We start from the raw sequence: 19,025 nt of genomic DNA, 5'->3' as shown, positions 1-19,025 counted from the left end.
CAACGTTAGTTATTGATACAACACTTAGCTTTCATTTGTTGGTTAAGCTGTTCGCTCCTACAATGGCAGGTGTAGCAAGCTTTCAGGTCTTTAAACTGCTTCTAGTCTGAGCTACTTTATCTCAACGCCCCTCTACCTCATTCAGTATAGCGGTCCGGACATTTTTCTCTGTTTCCATCTGTCACGGCGTGTTCACATGTCAAACACATAATAAGTCTGTAGTTCTGGTGTTGTGGACGACGTGTCGTGTTGAGCGCATAAAAGGATACTATACTGTGCTCTCATTCAACCTGTCGAGGACACACTTCCATATCAGCAGAGCTGCCGGGGAAGGTGCTCGCCGGCCGTCAGGAGTAACTGGGTGTTCAATGTCACGCTCAAGGACATTTTGGCACGTGGCCGTTCTGGGGATTTGAACCGTTAACCTCGCGATAAGTGGGCAACCCGCTCTACCACCTGAGCCCCAGCTCATACTGCAATCTTGTTTTCTTACAAATCTTACAAGACACGGAAGCATCATTTGAAAAAAAAAAATGTTTTACCTGACGGTACTTTTTAAAACGGTTTTAATACCACGATGATGCCCGAGCTTGTCTGATTGACATTTTGCCGTTGTGTCAGCATTAGAAGTGATCTTAGTCCCTTTCATTTCTTTTAAAGTTCCTTTGTGTGGTGGAGTTGAATTGTAAACGAGTCTGTGCATCAGTTTCTGAGGTCGCAGGGCCGCAAAGTCAGCTCTCATTCACGACGAACAGCACCGTGGCTGTGCCAGCTTTTTGAATCGGTGTGTGTGAGCGGGCCACGTGGTGGTGGGGGAAGGGAGGATGTCATGTCGGGCCCTCCAGGACGGATTACGTCAATTTGAGCTCAAGGCCCAAAGGAATGCTGAGCTGTCAAACGGTGAATGTTACTTTACAGAGAGCAGCCAGAGGGACACCGGCTCCACTACCTGCCCTGCACGTACACGATTGTGATAGTTCATTAAAACAAATATCTGTTTGCTTCATGGACAACACGAAATCCATCCCACAACCAGAAAGTACAAGGTTGTAAATGTCATCCTAATTATAATGTAGAACAAGTGTGGGGCATTATGTCATAACATCTCAAATAGTCACCCGATGGCATCCGTGTAGCGAGCCAGATTATGTTATTTGCGTTTTCTTGAGAAAAGAAACACTTTTTTGCTGTCGGATGGCCTTTTTTGGCCGGAGACCATGTGTCACGGCCTATTCTGCCAGTGAGAGAGAGGGAGAGACCAAATGAGTGAGGGACCAGATGGGGGGGGCAGTGAGTTCAGACCACTGTGTGTGTGTGTGTGTGTGTGTGTGTGTGTGTGTGTGTGTGTGTGTGTGTGTGTGTGTGTGTGTGTGTGTGTGTGTGTGTGTGTGTGTGTGTGTGTGTGTGTCATACACAGTCAGCAGTGGGCTCAGTGCTCGGCTGTTTCACACAGGAGAAGGGCTTCATGCTGACATGCAATTGCCATTGTTGTCATAGCTACACAGTGAGTGGGTTCAATTGGAAACTCTTGTTGTTTTAGTTTTATATGCTCTTGTCTCCGTAGACTGGTTTATTTTGATATTGTTAGAGGGAGGAATAGACAGCAGCTTTTCAGCCTCTCACCTTCTGCCTGCCGTAGGCTACACAAGGACAAGATCAACTGACTCAAATGATGGCTGATAATAAATATTCTATTCACCTCATATTATTTATATTATTTAACAAGCTAGATGAGGTGAACGAATCGTATGGAGACTTGTTTTTGTTTTTTTCCAGACAGTATTAATTGTCACTCCACATTCAGTCAGCCAGAGTTAATCAGTATTAATATCTGCTGCTTGGCTCCTGTCAGATGAGTGAGCTGTCTGTTTGCACCAGGCTTTGGATTTTATGATAGGCCAACTATGGTCTTATTAAAAAGGTCATTTTGTTGTTTGAAAAGGGGCTTTGCCTTTTTCTGTTAAAAAATAAATAAATAGAGTTTGCTTCTAAATTTATCCTATTGTCGATTATTTCGTCATGTCATTTAAAACATTTATTTGATTCACTAAAGGTTTACGTGTGTAAAATCACGTGCAAACTTTACACCACCCACAAAAAAATGTCCCAGCTAATCTACTAACGACGTGCAGTGAGGATTTCCTCTTTCAAATGTGCAATTTAACACACGTTGTCCATTTTGCGTGTTTACCTGCATGAATATGTAATATTCGACTGAAAGTAGAAATAGGAGAAGTGATTGTTGTTTATTTTAGTACGACTGAAAGTAACGTATTAATCAGATGTGAACATCTGGAGAGTCAGCTGCTCTTATTGTGGTGAGAAGGAGACGCAGGAAACCAAAGAATAGATAAGAACGTGGTTTTACACCCGTGGAGGCAGAAATGAATCATTACATTGCATTACATTACATTACATTTCATTTAGCTGACGCTTTTATCCAAAGCGACTTACAATAAATGCATTTCAACCACGAGGGTACAAATTCAGAACAACAGGAATCAAGAAAATACAATTTCTTCAAGAAAGCCAAACTACAAAGTTCTATCAGTAAGTGTCATTTTAAGCTACTAAAGTTCTACTATTCAAGGTGAAGTCTGAAGAGGTGTGTTTTTAGTTTGCGGCGGAAGATGTTCAGACTTTCTGCTGTCCTGATGTCGTTGGGGAGCTCATTCCTCCATTTAGGAGCAAACAGTCGTGATTTTGTAGAGTGTTTAGCTCAGTGAGGAGCAACAAGCTGATTGGTAGAAGCAGAGCGGAGGGAGCGGGCTGGGGTGTAAGGTTGGACCATGTCCTGGATGTAGACTGGACCTGATCTGTTCACAGCACCGTACGCAAGTACCGATGTTTGGAAACGGATGCGAGCAGCTACTAGTAACCAGTGAAGGGAGAGGAGGAGGAGGAGGAGGAGGAGGAGCAGCGGAGTAGTGTGAGTGACTTTAGGATGTTAAAGACCAGTCGAGCTGCAGCATTCTGGATGAGCTGCAGAGGTTGGATGGCGCTAACAGGTAGACCTGCCAGGAGGGAGTTACAGTAGTCCAGACGTGAGATGACCAGAACCTGGACCAGAACCTGGACCAGAACCTGCGCCGCCTTCTGAGTGAGAAGAGGACGTATTCTCCTGATGTTGTGCAGCATGTATCTACAGGAACGTGTTGTTGCAGTGATGTTGGCAGTAAGAGAGAGTTGACTGTGGAGTGTCTCCGAGGTTCTTATCAGTCAGGGTCGGGATAACAGAGTTGTTGAAGGTAGTAGTCAGGTCGAGGGTGGGAGAGTCTTTCCCTGGAAGGAAGAGATGTTCGGTCTTGTGGAGGTTGATTTTCAGGTGGTGTGAGGACATCCACTGAGAGATGTCAGTCAGACCGGCAGAGATTCATGCTGCTACCTGTGTTTCAGATCGAGGAAAAGAGAGGATCAGTTGGGTGTCATCAGCATAGCTGTGGTAGGAAAAGACATGTGAGTGAATGACAGAGCCAAGAGAGCTGGTGTACAGAGAGAAAAGGAGGGGACCCAGGACGGAGCCTTGAGGGACACCAGTAGTGAGAGGACAAGGTTCAGACACAGATCCTCTCCAAGTTACCCGGTAGGTGAGGTCGTTGAGGTAGGATGAGAACAGGGAGAGAGCAGAGCCTGAGACACCGAGGTCCTGAAGGAGGAAAGAAGGATCTGGTGGTTCACTGTGTCAAATGCAGCAGAAGGTCTAGAAGGATCAGGACAGAGGACAGAGAGAATCAGACATATTGTTTGTCCAGCGATGACATTTCTGAGTTATTGAAGGAACCGAAGGATGATTGACAGCCAACAACGAGGAGGAGCCACGAAATACCAGCAATTAAAAAACTTCTTCCGACTCAGCATTTTCCCGCCTCTGTTTATCGCTGCTTGGACGTCCACCCGGTCCCGTTATTCAGGTGTGCTGTCACAGGTCCTGAATGTGTCCCGCAGAATTCACAGGTAGCTTCATAAGGTTCCCACTGAATGAAAAGTCACCTGCTCCTCACAGAAAGATCTGGACCTGCTGATCGCTGTTTGTTAGAGGATCTCATCCACCGTTCCTCCTGTTTTATTTGCCGACATTTTATTATTAAACCCCCCCATAGTATTGACTTTCTTGCTGATAATCTCCTATATAGTGTTTTGTTCTTGTCATATTAATGTTTATTAATTTCAGTTTGATCAGATTTCCTTTTCCTTTTGCGGTCGCTCCCATTGCTGGAATCACTTTAACACCTGCAAACCCCTCATTTAAATACAGCGATTTACACCTGATTTCAATGACGAAAATACTCTTAATAAATCACCTGCAAAACGGGTGCAAAATAAATGTGATAACTTTTGGAAAAAAAACCTCGCAATTTAGTACCCTTTATTTCAGATCTTAGTAAATCAGGCCCTTAGTTGGTGAGTTAACTTCATCCAGCTCTTCACGGGTTGGGTGTTAACTATTGACAGCTGGTATTTAAGGAAAAGGATGTAAACTATTGTTGGCTCATCCTGGCATTATTATCTAAAGCTTTAAAACTGAACAGAGACCTCTGGATTTGGGGGTGTAACTAATTGTCCATTCTGGACACATTGCTGAGCTCACGCAAGAAAGTGACAAGTCAGTGATGGATCGTCTTTCATCACCTCGCGTTGTTGACAGAACTGATCTGATATGCTGGAATGATGTTGTGATGGTGAACTTATATGGACCAGGTATGAACCATGATGCCACTGACCACAATAAATATTGTCTTACAGTGCTTTATTATACACTGGTATTCTGCTGTCAGATACAAGTCCAGCTGCATTTATTCAGCCACAGTGGCGTCAGATTTTAGCACAGCAACAAGCAGCTGAGCTCCAATGAGCTCGGGGCTGGGGAGATACACTGATGATAAATATTGAAAAGACTGATCGAGTACAAGACAGAAAAAGTAATCTGTCATGCCACCTCACTAATAGCAACTGCTTTTTTTTTCTTTGAATGCAATGTTGTTTTCAGTCTATTAAAACCCATTAACTACACCTAACAGCGACTTCAAGAAAGCACATAGAAAAGATGTTTTATTTGGCCAAAGACAAATGTGTAAAGCCCACATTGCAGCATCATTCCTTTGATCTGGGACAGTGATTGTTGGCAGTTCACGAGACGGTAGACTGGACTGTCCACTCGTAGCGTTTCTGTAAGTCGGCTCATCAACACACAGTAGGACCCTCAGCACTGGAAAGACGTCTTAAACAACGACATTCTGCACAGCTGCTGAGTCTCAGTCATAATTGCTGAATTACACCTCAGTGTTACATTTTTCAACTCTTTTGTGTAAAAAAATAAAATAAACCTAGAACGCCTCTTATCTATTTGGCCAATACAATCATAATACTGATGTTTTATTTGTCACAATACTGCCCTCTTGTAATTAAGATTAAACAACCGTTCATTCACCCCATGTAATCCAACTGTTAATGAACTGGTCATTTTCAGTTGTAATGCACTTTGATAGGCACTTAACAATGAATCTATGACGACGTTAGCAGATCACGAATCTGGCCGTGTTTACATCGAGCATTTACAAGTGGCCAGCTCTAATTATGTCACTTCACAGCTGGCATTAGGACAGGTCTCCACCACTTCTGATGTAACGATTTTGACAAATCTCTTTCCTGCTCTATATTTGAATAAATATGTGCATCAGGAAATAAACAGCAGGACTCCAGACTGTCTTTTTACATTAGTGGCACTGGAGCGCATCAGGTATTAAACAAAGTGAGACCGCCTCGTTCACCGCGGCCTCATTTTAACGCTGTCACCTAGCCTACTTAAGACATATTTGACATCTGTAAGTTATTACTGTCATTTATTCTTCCAAATTATGTTGTCATGCAAAGTTAAAAGTATTCTTAAAGAAATACAGGAAATCATTCCACTTCTGCAAAACTGCATTTCTTTTTACTTTTATTCCACTTTGTTGTGAATCACAAAAGGCTTTAAAACGTGTTGATGATGATGATGATGATGTTGTCGATGATGATCATGATTTTGATTGTAGAAGTAGATGTAGAAGCCTTCAGATCTCATTACTTAATTATGTCAGCAGGTTTGAGAGTGTTGAGCTCTGTGCTGCGATGGTTAAATGAAGAAGAACCTGCAGTTGTTGTTTTTTTCCCACAGTTGTGAGTCTGAAGTGTGTCAGAAATTACAGAAGATAAAAAATTACAGGAAAAAACAACAATAACTAAACTCAGGGAATGCTGTGGTGAAACCAGCGTCAGGTCGACGGTCTGTTTTTATTCACTAAACAGACGCTTCATAGAATCACGCTGGATATTCTTTTCTATTGGATTTTATTTCTGATATTTATTCAGAAATGGCCACTGAGTAGGCGGTTCTTACATAACGAATGTGGCCATATGCAGCCCTGACTACCTCTGAATGTGATTGGAGAAGATCGGATCTCAATACATCTTGGATACACACCTGAACTTTGAGCTGTCCACCTGTGATTGGATACCGCAGGATGCATTTAAATGCCAGGTGTGAACCAAGTATTTGATTGCGTGCATTTTGCATTTACGGGCCTCATGTAAATCCTGGTTTTCCCTCGTCCAGCCTGGCAGTTACTGGTAATGTCTAATAACACAAAGAAGAATGACACGTGTAGTTTTAGCATTGCAGTTACAACCAGCTTGTTTTTTTGTTTTTTTTTGATAACTGGGAACAATCATTAAACACAGTTGCTGATGAAACTGCATCCTGTTGCTTTAATTTCAGTGTAATTCCTGCATCAGTTCAGCTGCAGGTCGGAAAAGAGATGTATTTCCACTCGGGATTTTAATTTGCAGACTGAATTTTAATTATTTTCTTCTGCTCTTTGGAAGTATTTACTCTTAGTTTTTTTTATATCCTAGTAAGCTGATCACAGTCTTTTATATCCACATTATCACCATTTTACAAGTGGTGAAGTATAATTCAGATTTGAGTTCGTTGATGTTTTCCAGCTCTGGTGGATGTGCCACTAACTGAGTTGTAGTGGAATGATGCGAGAGCATGATGTTACCGCAACATCATGGATTATATTTTGGTTTTCCTGTTATTTTTATTTCTGTAAATGTGTGTTTGTATTAAACATGCCATTTTCTCTCTTTTTCAGGGCAATCAAGGCCTTCCAGGAGGTGCTTTACATCAACCCCAGTTTCTCAAAAGCTAGAGAGATTCACCTGAGACTGGGACTCATGTTTAAAGTCAACACGGACTACGAGTCAAGCTTAAAGGTAAATGTGACTGATCGGAAAATCTTGTAAAATGTTTGATAGACAATCACATTTTATCCAGCTTTAAAATGTATTTAGGTCAAGCAGTGTTATTGGCCGAGCAACTGGTCACAAATTTATGGAAAATGGATTTCACTTGCAACACTTTGCATCTTGTAACGGTTATATATAGCTGTATTAATATATTGACTATAAATCATGCTCAACTCCACTGATCTGTGAAGAGTTCTGTTGGGAACCTCGTGACACCAGAGCAATGCAATCCAGTCACACTTTGTAACCAATTCAAAGTGTAAAATAAACCGTCAATAAGGAGAAAGTGGTGGGTTGATGTCATTTTAGAAATGGCAGTCAGAGATGAAGCCTTGCACAGGCAGGCAACTATAGGCAAACTATCTTTGTGACATTGTCATAGCAGCGTTTGCGCAGGGAAATACTGGAAAGCTTCTGGTACCATTAGTGGGCAGTCATGAAACACTCTTTGCTCCATACACTTCTTAAAGAGCTTCACAAGATGATGACAGTGCAGCTAAAACAATAAATAGGCATTTTAACTAGCGAGTCTCCTCGACTGATAAGAACATAAACAGGTGCACTCTGTAATCCTGATGTAGAGTCACAGCAGCCGTGTAAATGCAGAAACAGACTTGACCTCAGTTGTCCTTTAGCTGAACAAAGACTGGTGGATCATCTGTCCCGCCTGTCTGCAGTCTTCTGACACCTGTGAGCCACACATGTGCAGACAGTAACAAAGAGCTCTCAGACAACAATACATCCATAGGTTGTAGTCCTGGATCCCTGCTATCTGATCCCAGGCTTTGTCATGCTGCAGACATTCTGGCACGTTGACATACTCTTGATGCTTAAACACCATATTTTTACATTCAAGCTTTCAGGCTGTGTGGTAAATACGAATAATATCTGTTAATTAAGGGCATCTTCTCATGTCGTTACCGGACCATATTATCATTAATCTTATGATTACATATTAATGGCTGAATCTGCACCTCTGACACCTTTAAAACATTATAAGTAGTGTTTATTGAAAGTCCATTACAATAGACTGCATCTTACAAGTGTTCATATTTTGTCTTCTCTTTTACTATTAAATTTGAGACTGTGAAGTACTACTTTTCTATACATCTGCCTGTGTGCCATGCTTTTGCTGGAACAGTATTGAGATAAGTAGGCTGCACGTGCTGCACGTCCTCACTCTGTCTTGGATGCACCCCTCCCTCTCTCGGTCCTGGCTCACGGCCAGCAACACAGACAACTGACAGGCAGAATCTCACACAGGACTGCCCCAGTTATCTACAGGAAGGGGGGGGCTCTCATTCAGAGGAGCACAGATTGAATAAAGGTAGAGAGAGAGGAATGAGAGAAGGGAAATGGAAAACAGGAAATGGCTAGAAAAGACAGGTTTCTGGATGGATGGTGAGTGTGGAGAGGAAGGTGGAATTTACCTTCTTCCTTTTCCTTTCAAGCCAATTGGAGGTAGAGAAGCATCAAGTGATTCAGGGATTCCTGCGGTTTCTGAGAATACATTGTAATGTAATTTAGGAGCCGGCCACTGCTCATAACTGCAACCAACTTATATCCTACAGTAAACATGGACAGACTTCTTTCCATCAATGGCTGCTAATTTTAGCCAATGTGAAGCAGAGAAAATGAGATAGCAGGAGCGTGTTCGCAAACTGTATGTCAAGGTGATGAGTCGGCTGTCTCTACTGCAGCCATGGAGAGGAGCTTTGAACTGAGAGAAGGAGGTGAGATAGTGGTGGGGGGTTATTGAGGTATTGTGTGTCATCTCTCTGCACTCTCTCTCCTCTGCAGCCGTCTGCTGAATAGTAATCAGTGACACCAGGATAGAAGAGGGGGGGAGGGAGGGAGAGAGAGAGAGAGAGAGAGTGAGGAGAGAGAGAGAGAGAGAGAGAGAGAGAGAGAGAGAGAGAGAGAGAGAGACATGGGGAGGGAGGTGGAATGCCAAGCTGACAATCCTGCTGCATTATCTGCCTGCCAGTAGAGAGTGTAAAAGGAAAGGAAGGGGAGGATAGAGGAGGCTGAGGGAGAGATCTGCAGGAGGGAGAGATCTGCAGGAGGATGCTGTGGGCTTCTGGAGACTAGGTACTGAGTTTATGTGTTTGGGTGCTGACATGCATGTCGCTGTGATGAATGTGTTTGTGGCTCACAGCTCTGCTTAAAAGGGACTTCATTCTAAGCAGGATCCTGTGTGCTCCATGTTTGTTTGTGTTTGTGTGCACGTGTGTGCACACTGGCCTTGGGTGAAGCATGCTAGCAAAGATCCAGCTGGACGGTGCTTGATTTTTATCTGTCTGACATTGAGCATCTGTGGAGCTGCTGCTGCTGCCTGCTCCTCCTTTAAGTGTGTGTGTGTGTGTGTGTGTGTGTGTGTGTGTGTGTGTGTGTGTGTGTGTGTGTGTGTGTGTGTGTGTGTGTGTGTGTGTGTGTGTGTGTGTGTGTGTGTGTGTGTGTGTGTCTATCTTTTGCCCCAGTCTTGATTGCAGAAACTGATATCAGCTTTTAAGGTCCCACCATTTATTTTCTTCAGTGAAATCCGGTACAGTTGACCGGTGCACACCAGCAGTACAGAGTGTTCCAGTTCTGTGTTGCAGTTCCTGCTTTCAGGAGGTTCTCATGTTCAAGAGCTGTGAGGTTTCACTGACCCAGATGCCGGAGGTGTCTCTCTGTGTGCATGAACCTGTGTGTGACTGGGTCACTGTGCAGCCTCTTCACTGAACTGGAACCCGTCACCTTGAAGTCTTTGGATTAAAGTGCTCCAGGTTTACTGCTCCTGCTTACTTCTATCAACTTAGGTGCACTTTTCTGACACCCTGAAGGACAACTTTAATGAACTAAAATCAGTATTAAGTAGTAATCTAAGGAAACTAGTCCTCTGGGACAGCTGTGTGAGATTGGACTAATCTGTTTAATGAGCCCGAGAGGAGATCTTGACGAGTAGTATGCCACGCCTTGGCAGCCAGGCTAAGCCTCTGCAGACATGTGGCTCACCCAGCAACACTGTCCTTATTTCAGAAGGTGAAATGGGAAGCAGTGAATAGCCCCTGGATATCAGCATCTTATTTTGAGGACTTTGTTGTCTGGTTGGACAGGAGGAAGGAGGGAAGGCTTGGAGCAAGATGAGTGATCCAGAGATAGGAATATCTATGGTTCAGCCACTCCAGCTATCAGTGTCCTCTCCTGTTACGCTCACCAGGGTTCATTCATGGTTTGTTGTGAATCTGTCAGTGAAGCAGATTCAATGGAACAGCAAAAAAAGACTCTTTCTGCATTTCTTAAAGGGTTATAAACCACCCAGTGCTTTGTGTGTTAGTGTCATAAATATGCAAACCATGTGAAAGTTAATGTATTTTGTATTCCATAATAATATGCTTTTCTTTTCTCCGCAGCATTTTCAGCTGGCTTTGATCGACTCCAATCTCTGCACTTTGTCCAAAGCTGAAAGTAAGTAGCGTTGCTATAGTTATCGGAGGTCCATAGGGAAGCAGCCATACACTGTTTATAATGTCATATCACATTTGTTGTACCACCTTGTTTGTGGTACAGAGCACATACTGAAAGGGCACAGGAATATTTCTTTGGAGCCGTTTTTCCTCTCTGCTGCTGTTTCACTGCTGACTCTGCCCAAGACTGGGGTTGCCTAGGAGACAGCACAAGGAGAGAGCTGGAAGTGCTTGCAAGCACATTACACACACACACACACACACACACACACACACACACACACACACACACACACACACACACACACACACACACACACACACACACACACACACACACACACACACACACACACACACACACACACACACACACACACACACACACACACACACACACACACACACACACAGTGATTTCAGATTACATGTACACTCTGGTGAAAGTGTCCCACTCCCCCTCCCATCTGTGCTCCATACGGTTGGCAGTCTGTACCCAGTCTGTGGGGTGAATGTGGAATATCCCAGATCCTTTGACAGGTAAATCCTAATGCTTCTTCCTCTCTTCTTTCCACAGTTCAGTTCCATATTGCTCATTTGTATGAGATCCAGGTAAGCAATTAATTCAAATTCCCTTTTCAGTATTTATCACAGTTTGTTGTTATTTCTAAAATGTATAAACAAACACTTGTTTATGTGTATATATTATTATTTTGATAATTCGGCCTCTTTTCTTTTGAATTTTTTTTGCAAGGTTCCTTCTCTCTACAAAGCTTCATGTTTCTTTTGCTGTCTTTTTTTTCCTGAACAAATGAGTGTCGGCTCTCAGATCTCGTGGTATCTTTCATTTTCTCAAGGTTCTGTGGTTGCTGGTTAGAGGAAACAAAGTTACCAATCATTGAGCAATAATTTATCACTCCTTGACATCCTCTCGCTCACACACACACACACACACACACACACACACACACACACACACACACACACACACACACACACACACACACACACACACACACACACACACACACTGGTCTGTTCCCTATCAGAGTTGGCCAAACAGTACTTGTCTGGTCTGTCACTCTCTGAGTTACGTTAACACTTCAGTACTTGTAAATGATTGTGCTATATTTATTTTTAGTCCTGCAGGTTGTATTTAGAGGGTTTTCTCATCCTCCTTTTTATTCCACAAATTCTTCCGTGATTGTGAAGTAAATTAAAGTTACTGTTACAGCCCCGCAGGTTTCCCCTTTAAGCCTTTATTGTCCCTTTTGCTTAAGTAACAGCAGAGGGAAACTAACATGTTGACTTTCTCCATATTATCATCAGCCTGATTACGAACACCATTATTCCAGCTCTTATAGCTGGAGGCTCTTTTTTTACAGCTGTAAATCAAATTAATTGTTTTAAGTCGTGGTTCAGTGTGTTTTCAGTGCAGCAGAGAATTATTATTTTCTTTTCTTTTTTTGCTAACTCTGAGGACACAGCCATCTTTTTTGAATAAACTTTATTTGAGCAGGGCTTTGGTGTGTGTGTGCAGTTTGAGCTCCGCGTGGCAGCTGGTCCGACAGTGTGAGCAGAGAAGTTGCAGGTTGTGAAGGCCGATTTAAAATGCACAGTGTGAGTTTGCACATCGTGTAAGCTGTAGCTTTAACGGCCAACCCTGCCAGCAAGCTATAGCTGATAAATGATAACTAGTGCACTGCAAAAATGTGCCGTGTGGTACTGTAGAACTGTTGCTCGACCGTAGTTTGAATGTAATAATGAACTCCAAAGTGTCCCAAGATGAAAAAGTACTGGACCTCTACTTGCCATTAATTTATTATATGGAAACAACTTGTTGTTGTTTTTTACTGTTACCATGACACTGTGTTCAGAACGTATTGGAAAATTTGGTGCATTAATGCATTTCACTCACAACTACAGTCTGAACCTCAACGAGCCCAAATGACAGATTTTGTCTTCGCTAGGAGAGTTTGACTTTGTTCTTTGAGCCTTTATTTTGGTGAATCTTTCGTTGAAATGACTGCCTCGAATAGATCTCAGGGGTCAGATGAATGTTGATACTCTGACATATTGGTGTGTTTCGTCTGGCCCGAGCCCGGTTGATGGCAATCATTAGTCCAAACAGGAAGGAACAAACAAGCACCCTCTCTCATTTATATGCCCCAAGTGTCAGCATTTAGCCTGAGGTGTCTTTATTGTGTGCAGACAGGAAGAATCCTGGACCTGTGTGTGTGAGTGTGTGTGTGTGTGAGAACCCTCGCACAGACGACTCATTGACATTTAGACCTTTAAGGTTCGTAGAGATGGGGCGGGCTGATAAGAGGCCCTTCACCCTAACCCGTGACGTACCGGTGCAGACCTGAGGTCAACAAGGTCACCAAGTTAAAACAAACTGCAGCTTCACCTCAGACCAGGCAGCTCAGGTTTCCCCGACATACAAAGCATGAAGCAGTTAATACACACACATTTAGGTGCAGACACACACTTGAAGCTGCCAGGCGTGTTGAGTCTGGCCTGTCCACTTCCACACTGACCCTCCCCCGTGTGTGTGTCTGTGTGTGTCTGTGTCTGTCTGTATGTGTGTCTGTGTGTGTCTGGCTGGTCATTACGAGTGTGAGGAGGTCTTTTGACTCTTTGTGTCTAGATAGAACCATAAAACACGGACCCTCCTGTCTGGTTTAAACAACCCCTCCGTCTCTTGCTTCCTCTTCTTCTCCCTGCAGAAGAAATACAGAGCAGCGAAAGAAGCTTATGAGAGTCTGCTGCAGACTGAAAATCTTCCTGCACAGGTGAAGGCGACCACACTGCAACAGCTTGGTGAGTGTCTCTTTCTCATACAGGCTGACACTGTGAAGTGTAGCAGATTACACGGGTGAAATGTGGCTGAAAAGTTTGAAGGACTTCTTCATTGACTTCAGGCATTGAAGTGATCATGCATAATACATCTGTACTGTTTGGGATAGGACCTCATTGTGCTATGGGGTAATGGTGGTTTGGTTTTTGTCATTTTGTTCAGTGAAATTTAGTCCTGCATCCATAAGCTCGTCCTCTGCTACTCTAATGTTTATTTTTAAAGTGCAGGTTTGAGCCTGTGCACTGCGTTGGGACTGTTGTTTTCTCTTGTTCCCTTCCCCCACACAGGTTATAGACGTGCACCTCAAATCCAAAGTTGTTTAGTTTGGCTGAATTTGGGAGCATTTATGCTAATTTGGGAAACTATTTTGCTTATAAATATACCACAGTCCAGAAAACAAAACGCTAACTATCGACAGACTGAAATGATCAAGTTTGAGTTGGGAGTTTTTACATTGATGTTGATTTAAGAAGCTGAAGTTGCTCTCTAGGAATGCGAGTGGGCTGATTGTGTGGAATAGAAGCAGGCTGGTGATTTGACATTCAGTTAAGGTTTAGTTTTGTTCATTGCAACAGACACAAACTGAATGGTTCTAGTTTGATTTTTCACTTCTTGGTTCGCTTATAATGCATTTGCAAAATAAATTGCAAGTGTATTTAGTTTGTGTCCAAATCCACGTTGACCTGTTTAACAGCAAGTAATCTGGAATACAAATGTGGTTTTATTCTAATAATAATAATGTTATTGTCATAAAAATATAGAAACATATAAAAGTTTTTAATTAACTATACGTGTTTTGGGCATTAAATGAATTGAACCAATCAGGGGATCATCTCCTGTTCCCTTTAAAAGCCAGCTGCTCATGCACCTTGGTGATTTCTATTATAACCTCAGATTTGAAGGAAAGACTTCATCTCTGCAGGACTTGGATTGATGTACACTATAAAAGGTTTTCACAGTAATTTGAATCATTTGCCTGTTGCACCTCACTGTGTGTATTAAGCAGCGTGCAGATGTTATGTATCTGCCTATGTTTCAATAAAGTTTAGCATCTCTCTGAAGCTTCTTCTTTGGAGCTCTAACAACAGTATGCTGTTTTGTGCCGGTGTATTTAAGGCGCAATGGTATCAGTAACCCTCTCTTCTAATTGGCTGACTCCTTTCTGAGTGACAGACGCCCCAGGCCAACCTGTACTTTGCTAGCTCTGTGATGGAGTGACTGCTCTGGGATTTCTTTGGCATAAAAGGTTGGACAGTGGGATGTGCTGAGGGCGGAAATGAAATGCACAGTATTTATGTAGCACAAAGAGTTTTATAATCACAAAATAAATAGAAGTCTAAATTCATACAATATGGGACCTTTAAGACCAGGGTTTTGTTGGTCAGCTGCTTTCTGCTGCCTCAACATAGCAATGTACCAACAATGCACCTGAACACATCCCCTCTTAAGACCAACACGCACATGGGCGCAAGTACATTTGCTATTTTAAACAATGCGGATTGTAAAATGACAGCAGTGACGGTCTGAAATAAGGTAAAGGCACTTTGTGCGTTGCAGCTTTGCTCCAGGTGTTGGATTGAGCCCAGAGCCGCCTGTTTGTGTGAAGTCAGGGTTTGTGTGCTTGCTTGTGTGTTGTGTAAAACCATGCCAAAGGCTGCTTAGATCCTATATAGCCAACAACAATTCCCACAATTCCGAGGGAGGAATCCGATAACTCCTATGAAGTGCCTCGACAGTGTTTCCTCAGGGAGTCGAGCTCGTTGACAAGAGAAAATGAAATGCTACTTTCAAGTTCCTCAGCAAAACCCCAAACGAGCCTGTGAGGTAGAAACGAAATGAGAAACATTGTCAAGTAAATAAAACAAAAGGAGCATTTCTATTTGTTATTTGTAAATATATCTTGTATGAATCTGGCACATTGTGTTTAACAAAGTAATATTTTGGATTCTACTTTTAAGTTTTTTTATTTACACACTTTAAATTGAATATGAATAATAATGCATGTCTGATGATATAGATATTATTACTGAGATTTGCACTGCTCATTTTATGTGTAATACGGTGATGTTTTGTGTACAGATATTATGTTGCTGCAATTTAACAAAGACATGTTTTTCTGAAAACCTGTCTTGGTAAAGATCTGATGATGTCTGCCGGGTATGAAACATTGATGTCCTCTGACAGTCACGTGTGTCTTTAAATGACAAAAACTGCACTACTTTGGGTTGTTTTAAAGGTGGCAACACATTTTATACTTGTGCTTCAAAGCCATCTTCCTCCGTAGCACCAGTGCTATGTGCAGAAAGTTTACATGCAGCCCTGATTACAGTGATGCACAGTGACAGATGAGACCTCAGAAAGAGCTGAGAAATGCTCAGTGAAGTGTAAAAGTGCCGTGGCAACTCAGAATAATCAATCTTTTATCCTGTGGTTTTAGAAACTTTGCATTTATGATTATTTCCTGATATTAAAGACACACATTCCTAGGATTGAAAACTAAATCTGATGGGCCCACACAGACCTCATGTACCTCAGTCACACTGAAAGAAATCTCATAGCTGCCCTTTAACAGCTCTATATATACATTTAGGCTACGGAGCAAATGATGTGTAGTTGTTATCTAGCAATGGAGGGAAATGTATCTTCTCTTTACTGGAGGGAGATATATGATAATATGTATTTATGTAAAATAGTTTTTGCTGCTATAATTTTCCTCCAGAGCCTTCTTGAAAGGATGACTGTATGACACATTGCCGAGATACTAAACAGGTGCGATTCTTTACAGACCAGTAAAGAGCACCTGAGTGGCCTGACATCTGGCATTCAGTATGGCCACAGGATGCAAATGGAGAAAGTCTGATCTTGAGTGGTGACTGGTTGCCTTTCTATTAAATAGAAATATGATTTGTCTCATGACACCTGCTCTCAGATACGGCAAGCCGATGAGGCAGAAAATACAAAGGGATGAAGCTCTACGTTTAAAACTAAGCAGCATTTATTCAATAGATGATATTGTCCTTGCTGCTCTTAAATTCTAGTCACCTGTTCTGTCATGTTGGTAAGAAACTCTGAGAAAGAGGGAGCAACGAAACGAAAACGATGCATTCATGATAATCTATTAATACAGCTTTAACCACACCTTGTAAGTCACAGCCTTGAAGGCACTGTGGCAGCGCCCACCCCTCTCCTCACTCACCCTATTGTAAAAAACATTCCCACTCTAGCCTGCTGGGGTTGTCATGGCGACCTGTGGAGCTTGCCACAGGTGTAAAGGATAAGAACTGGAGAGTTGTGTGATTGCTGGCAACTGAGAGACGGTATATTTGTTGGAAATTGCTCATTACTACCTGCCGTGTGTACGTGTGTGTGTACGTGTGTGTTGGAAAACAGGGAGGAGCTGTTTGTAAAGGCCGGTTCATCCTTTTGAAGCGTGTGAAGAACACCTCCTCCCCCTCTTTGTCTGCCTCTTTTCACCATCACTGTTTGGTTAAAGCCCTCTGGAAGGACAAGCCATTTGTTTGAGCCGAGGCCATTTGCACATCAGACAGTGATCTTATCTTTTTCATTGCACTTTTTTGTCTGGGGATTCGGGGCACTATACTCCACACCGCTCTAATTCTGCTGTCTCGGGAGCAAAAGCAAAGCCAGCTGGTTTGTTAGATGTTTGCGTTGCATCTTAAAGACTGACCGCTGATCTTTTGCTGTGCTCTTCCAGGCTGGATGCATCACACGGTGGAGCAGCTGGGGGATAAAGGCACCAAGGACAGCTATGCCATCCAGTGTCTGCAGAAGTCTTTAGAAGCAGACCCTAACTCTGGCCAGTCCTGGTACTTTCTCGGCAGGTAAGGTGTTTGTGTGTTTTGCAGGGCTAGCCTCTAACCTGCTAGCGCCTGAGACATTCTGGGAGTTCTGATTTGACTGCTTGTTTGACCAAGAAGCTATCTGCCCGTGTATTACAATCATCTTTGCCACGTGCGCTTTTTGCTGGTTGGACATATTTGATTGTGAGTTTTGCTCCATAGGCGTTTGGTACTAAATGTCCTGGTTTCTGTGCTGCTGGTTGGGTTTCTCCTGGAGGCTGATGAGCGGACTGAATGCACGCAGGCGGTGGAGTGGATAGACATACTTAGATATGGCGTTAGATATCTTGGCTACAAGTCTGCATTTGAGCATCACCATGTTGATGACCAAGACTGACACGCATAAATGCTCTCTGTTTTGACCAGCGTGGTGAATGCGGTGCAGACCACTGGCTGAATGAGGGTTAATTAAGATGGGATTTAGGGCAAGCAGCTGAAAAATTCCACAAAATTAAGATTTATTCTTGTGTTTCACTGCTAACTATTGTAAATATACATCTGAATTTGCCACCACATACATGTTTACATTGTTTACTTCTATGAACTTTAATGTTTATTTCTGTCCTATTAGTGCTACGTTAGATGCATGCATAGTGTAGCTGGACTGAAGCAATTGTAATTCGATTATATTGTCAGAGCCATGGCGGCCTACTCACCACTATTTAGGTTGATTTATCTGGCAATGTGTGGATTTTTTTGTAATTTGTTTTCTTACTGATAGCAAACAAATGTGTTATATTGTTCACTTTGTGCATGTGATCAGGGGCATACAAAACCTTTAACTGTAGCTATTCAACCTCGTATATTGAGGATGTGATTAATATAGACTCAAAAAAATACAAACGCAAAGCTCACTGTTTCCCATTTTTCAGAATTCAAAGATCTCAGACTTCTTTTAAATGTTGTTCCCAAATTTGTTGAAATCCGTGTGAGTGAGCACTTCACCTTCGCTAAACCATCCACTTGACAGATGTGGCACAAAGAGATGCTGATTAAGCAGCATTATTGTTGCACAGGAGTGCCATGGACCAGGTCGATATACTACACCCCTCTAAAATGTGTGGCGTTATTAAACACCACAATGCCACAGATATCACGAGTTTTGAGAGAGCTTGCAATCGGCATGCTGACTGTAGGAATGTGCGCCGCACACCTTGAATTGAGTGTTTATTTCACTACCATAAGTTGTCTCCAACGTTATTTTTGAGCATTGGCAGTACATCCAACTGGCCTCACAACCACAGACCACGTCTACCCAGACACCAGCCCAGGACCACCGCATCCAGCGGCTTCAGGTCAACACGCCGTTGAGGATGACGAGCACTCGGATGAGCTTCCCGTTCTGACACATTACGCAAAGATTCTTCAGATGTGCAGCTGTCTGGGTGGCTGGCTATCGACGGTCTTGCAGGCGGTCGTGGGCTGGCAGTGTTAGACGTTGTCCTGTGATTGTCAGGCCTGTCGGACTTACTGCCAATTCTTGGAAACGACGTTGGATAAGGAGAAAACATGGCATCGTGTTGCTTGATAAAACCGCACACTTTAGAGTGGCCTTTTATTGTGACCAGT

General features: G+C 42.8%; 1 protein-coding gene across 1 annotated transcript in view; it reads left to right on the top strand.

The window, feature by feature from the left end:
- The window catches only part of kdm6a (lysine (K)-specific demethylase 6A), a 48,647-nt gene that overhangs the window by 15,696 nt on the left and 13,926 nt on the right, over positions 1-19,025 (top strand). Inside the window, exons 6-10 of the mRNA XM_069712100.1 lie at positions 7,134-7,254; positions 10,683-10,737; positions 11,314-11,348; positions 13,466-13,559; positions 17,312-17,438. Of these exons, the coding sequence (XP_069568201.1) occupies positions 7,134-7,254; positions 10,683-10,737; positions 11,314-11,348; positions 13,466-13,559; positions 17,312-17,438 (432 nt within the window). The remainder of the gene's footprint in view (positions 1-7,133; positions 7,255-10,682; positions 10,738-11,313; positions 11,349-13,465; positions 13,560-17,311; positions 17,439-19,025) is intronic.

The sequence above is a fragment of the Brachyistius frenatus genome, unplaced genomic scaffold, assembly GCF_029030835.1.
Source record: "Brachyistius frenatus isolate BFR_SWC_R1_liver_20210118 unplaced genomic scaffold, ASM2903083v1 Contig_106, whole genome shotgun sequence".
Classification (NCBI taxonomy): Eukaryota; Metazoa; Chordata; class Actinopteri; family Embiotocidae; genus Brachyistius; species Brachyistius frenatus.
This window is presented reverse-complemented; position numbering and strand designations above follow the sequence as displayed.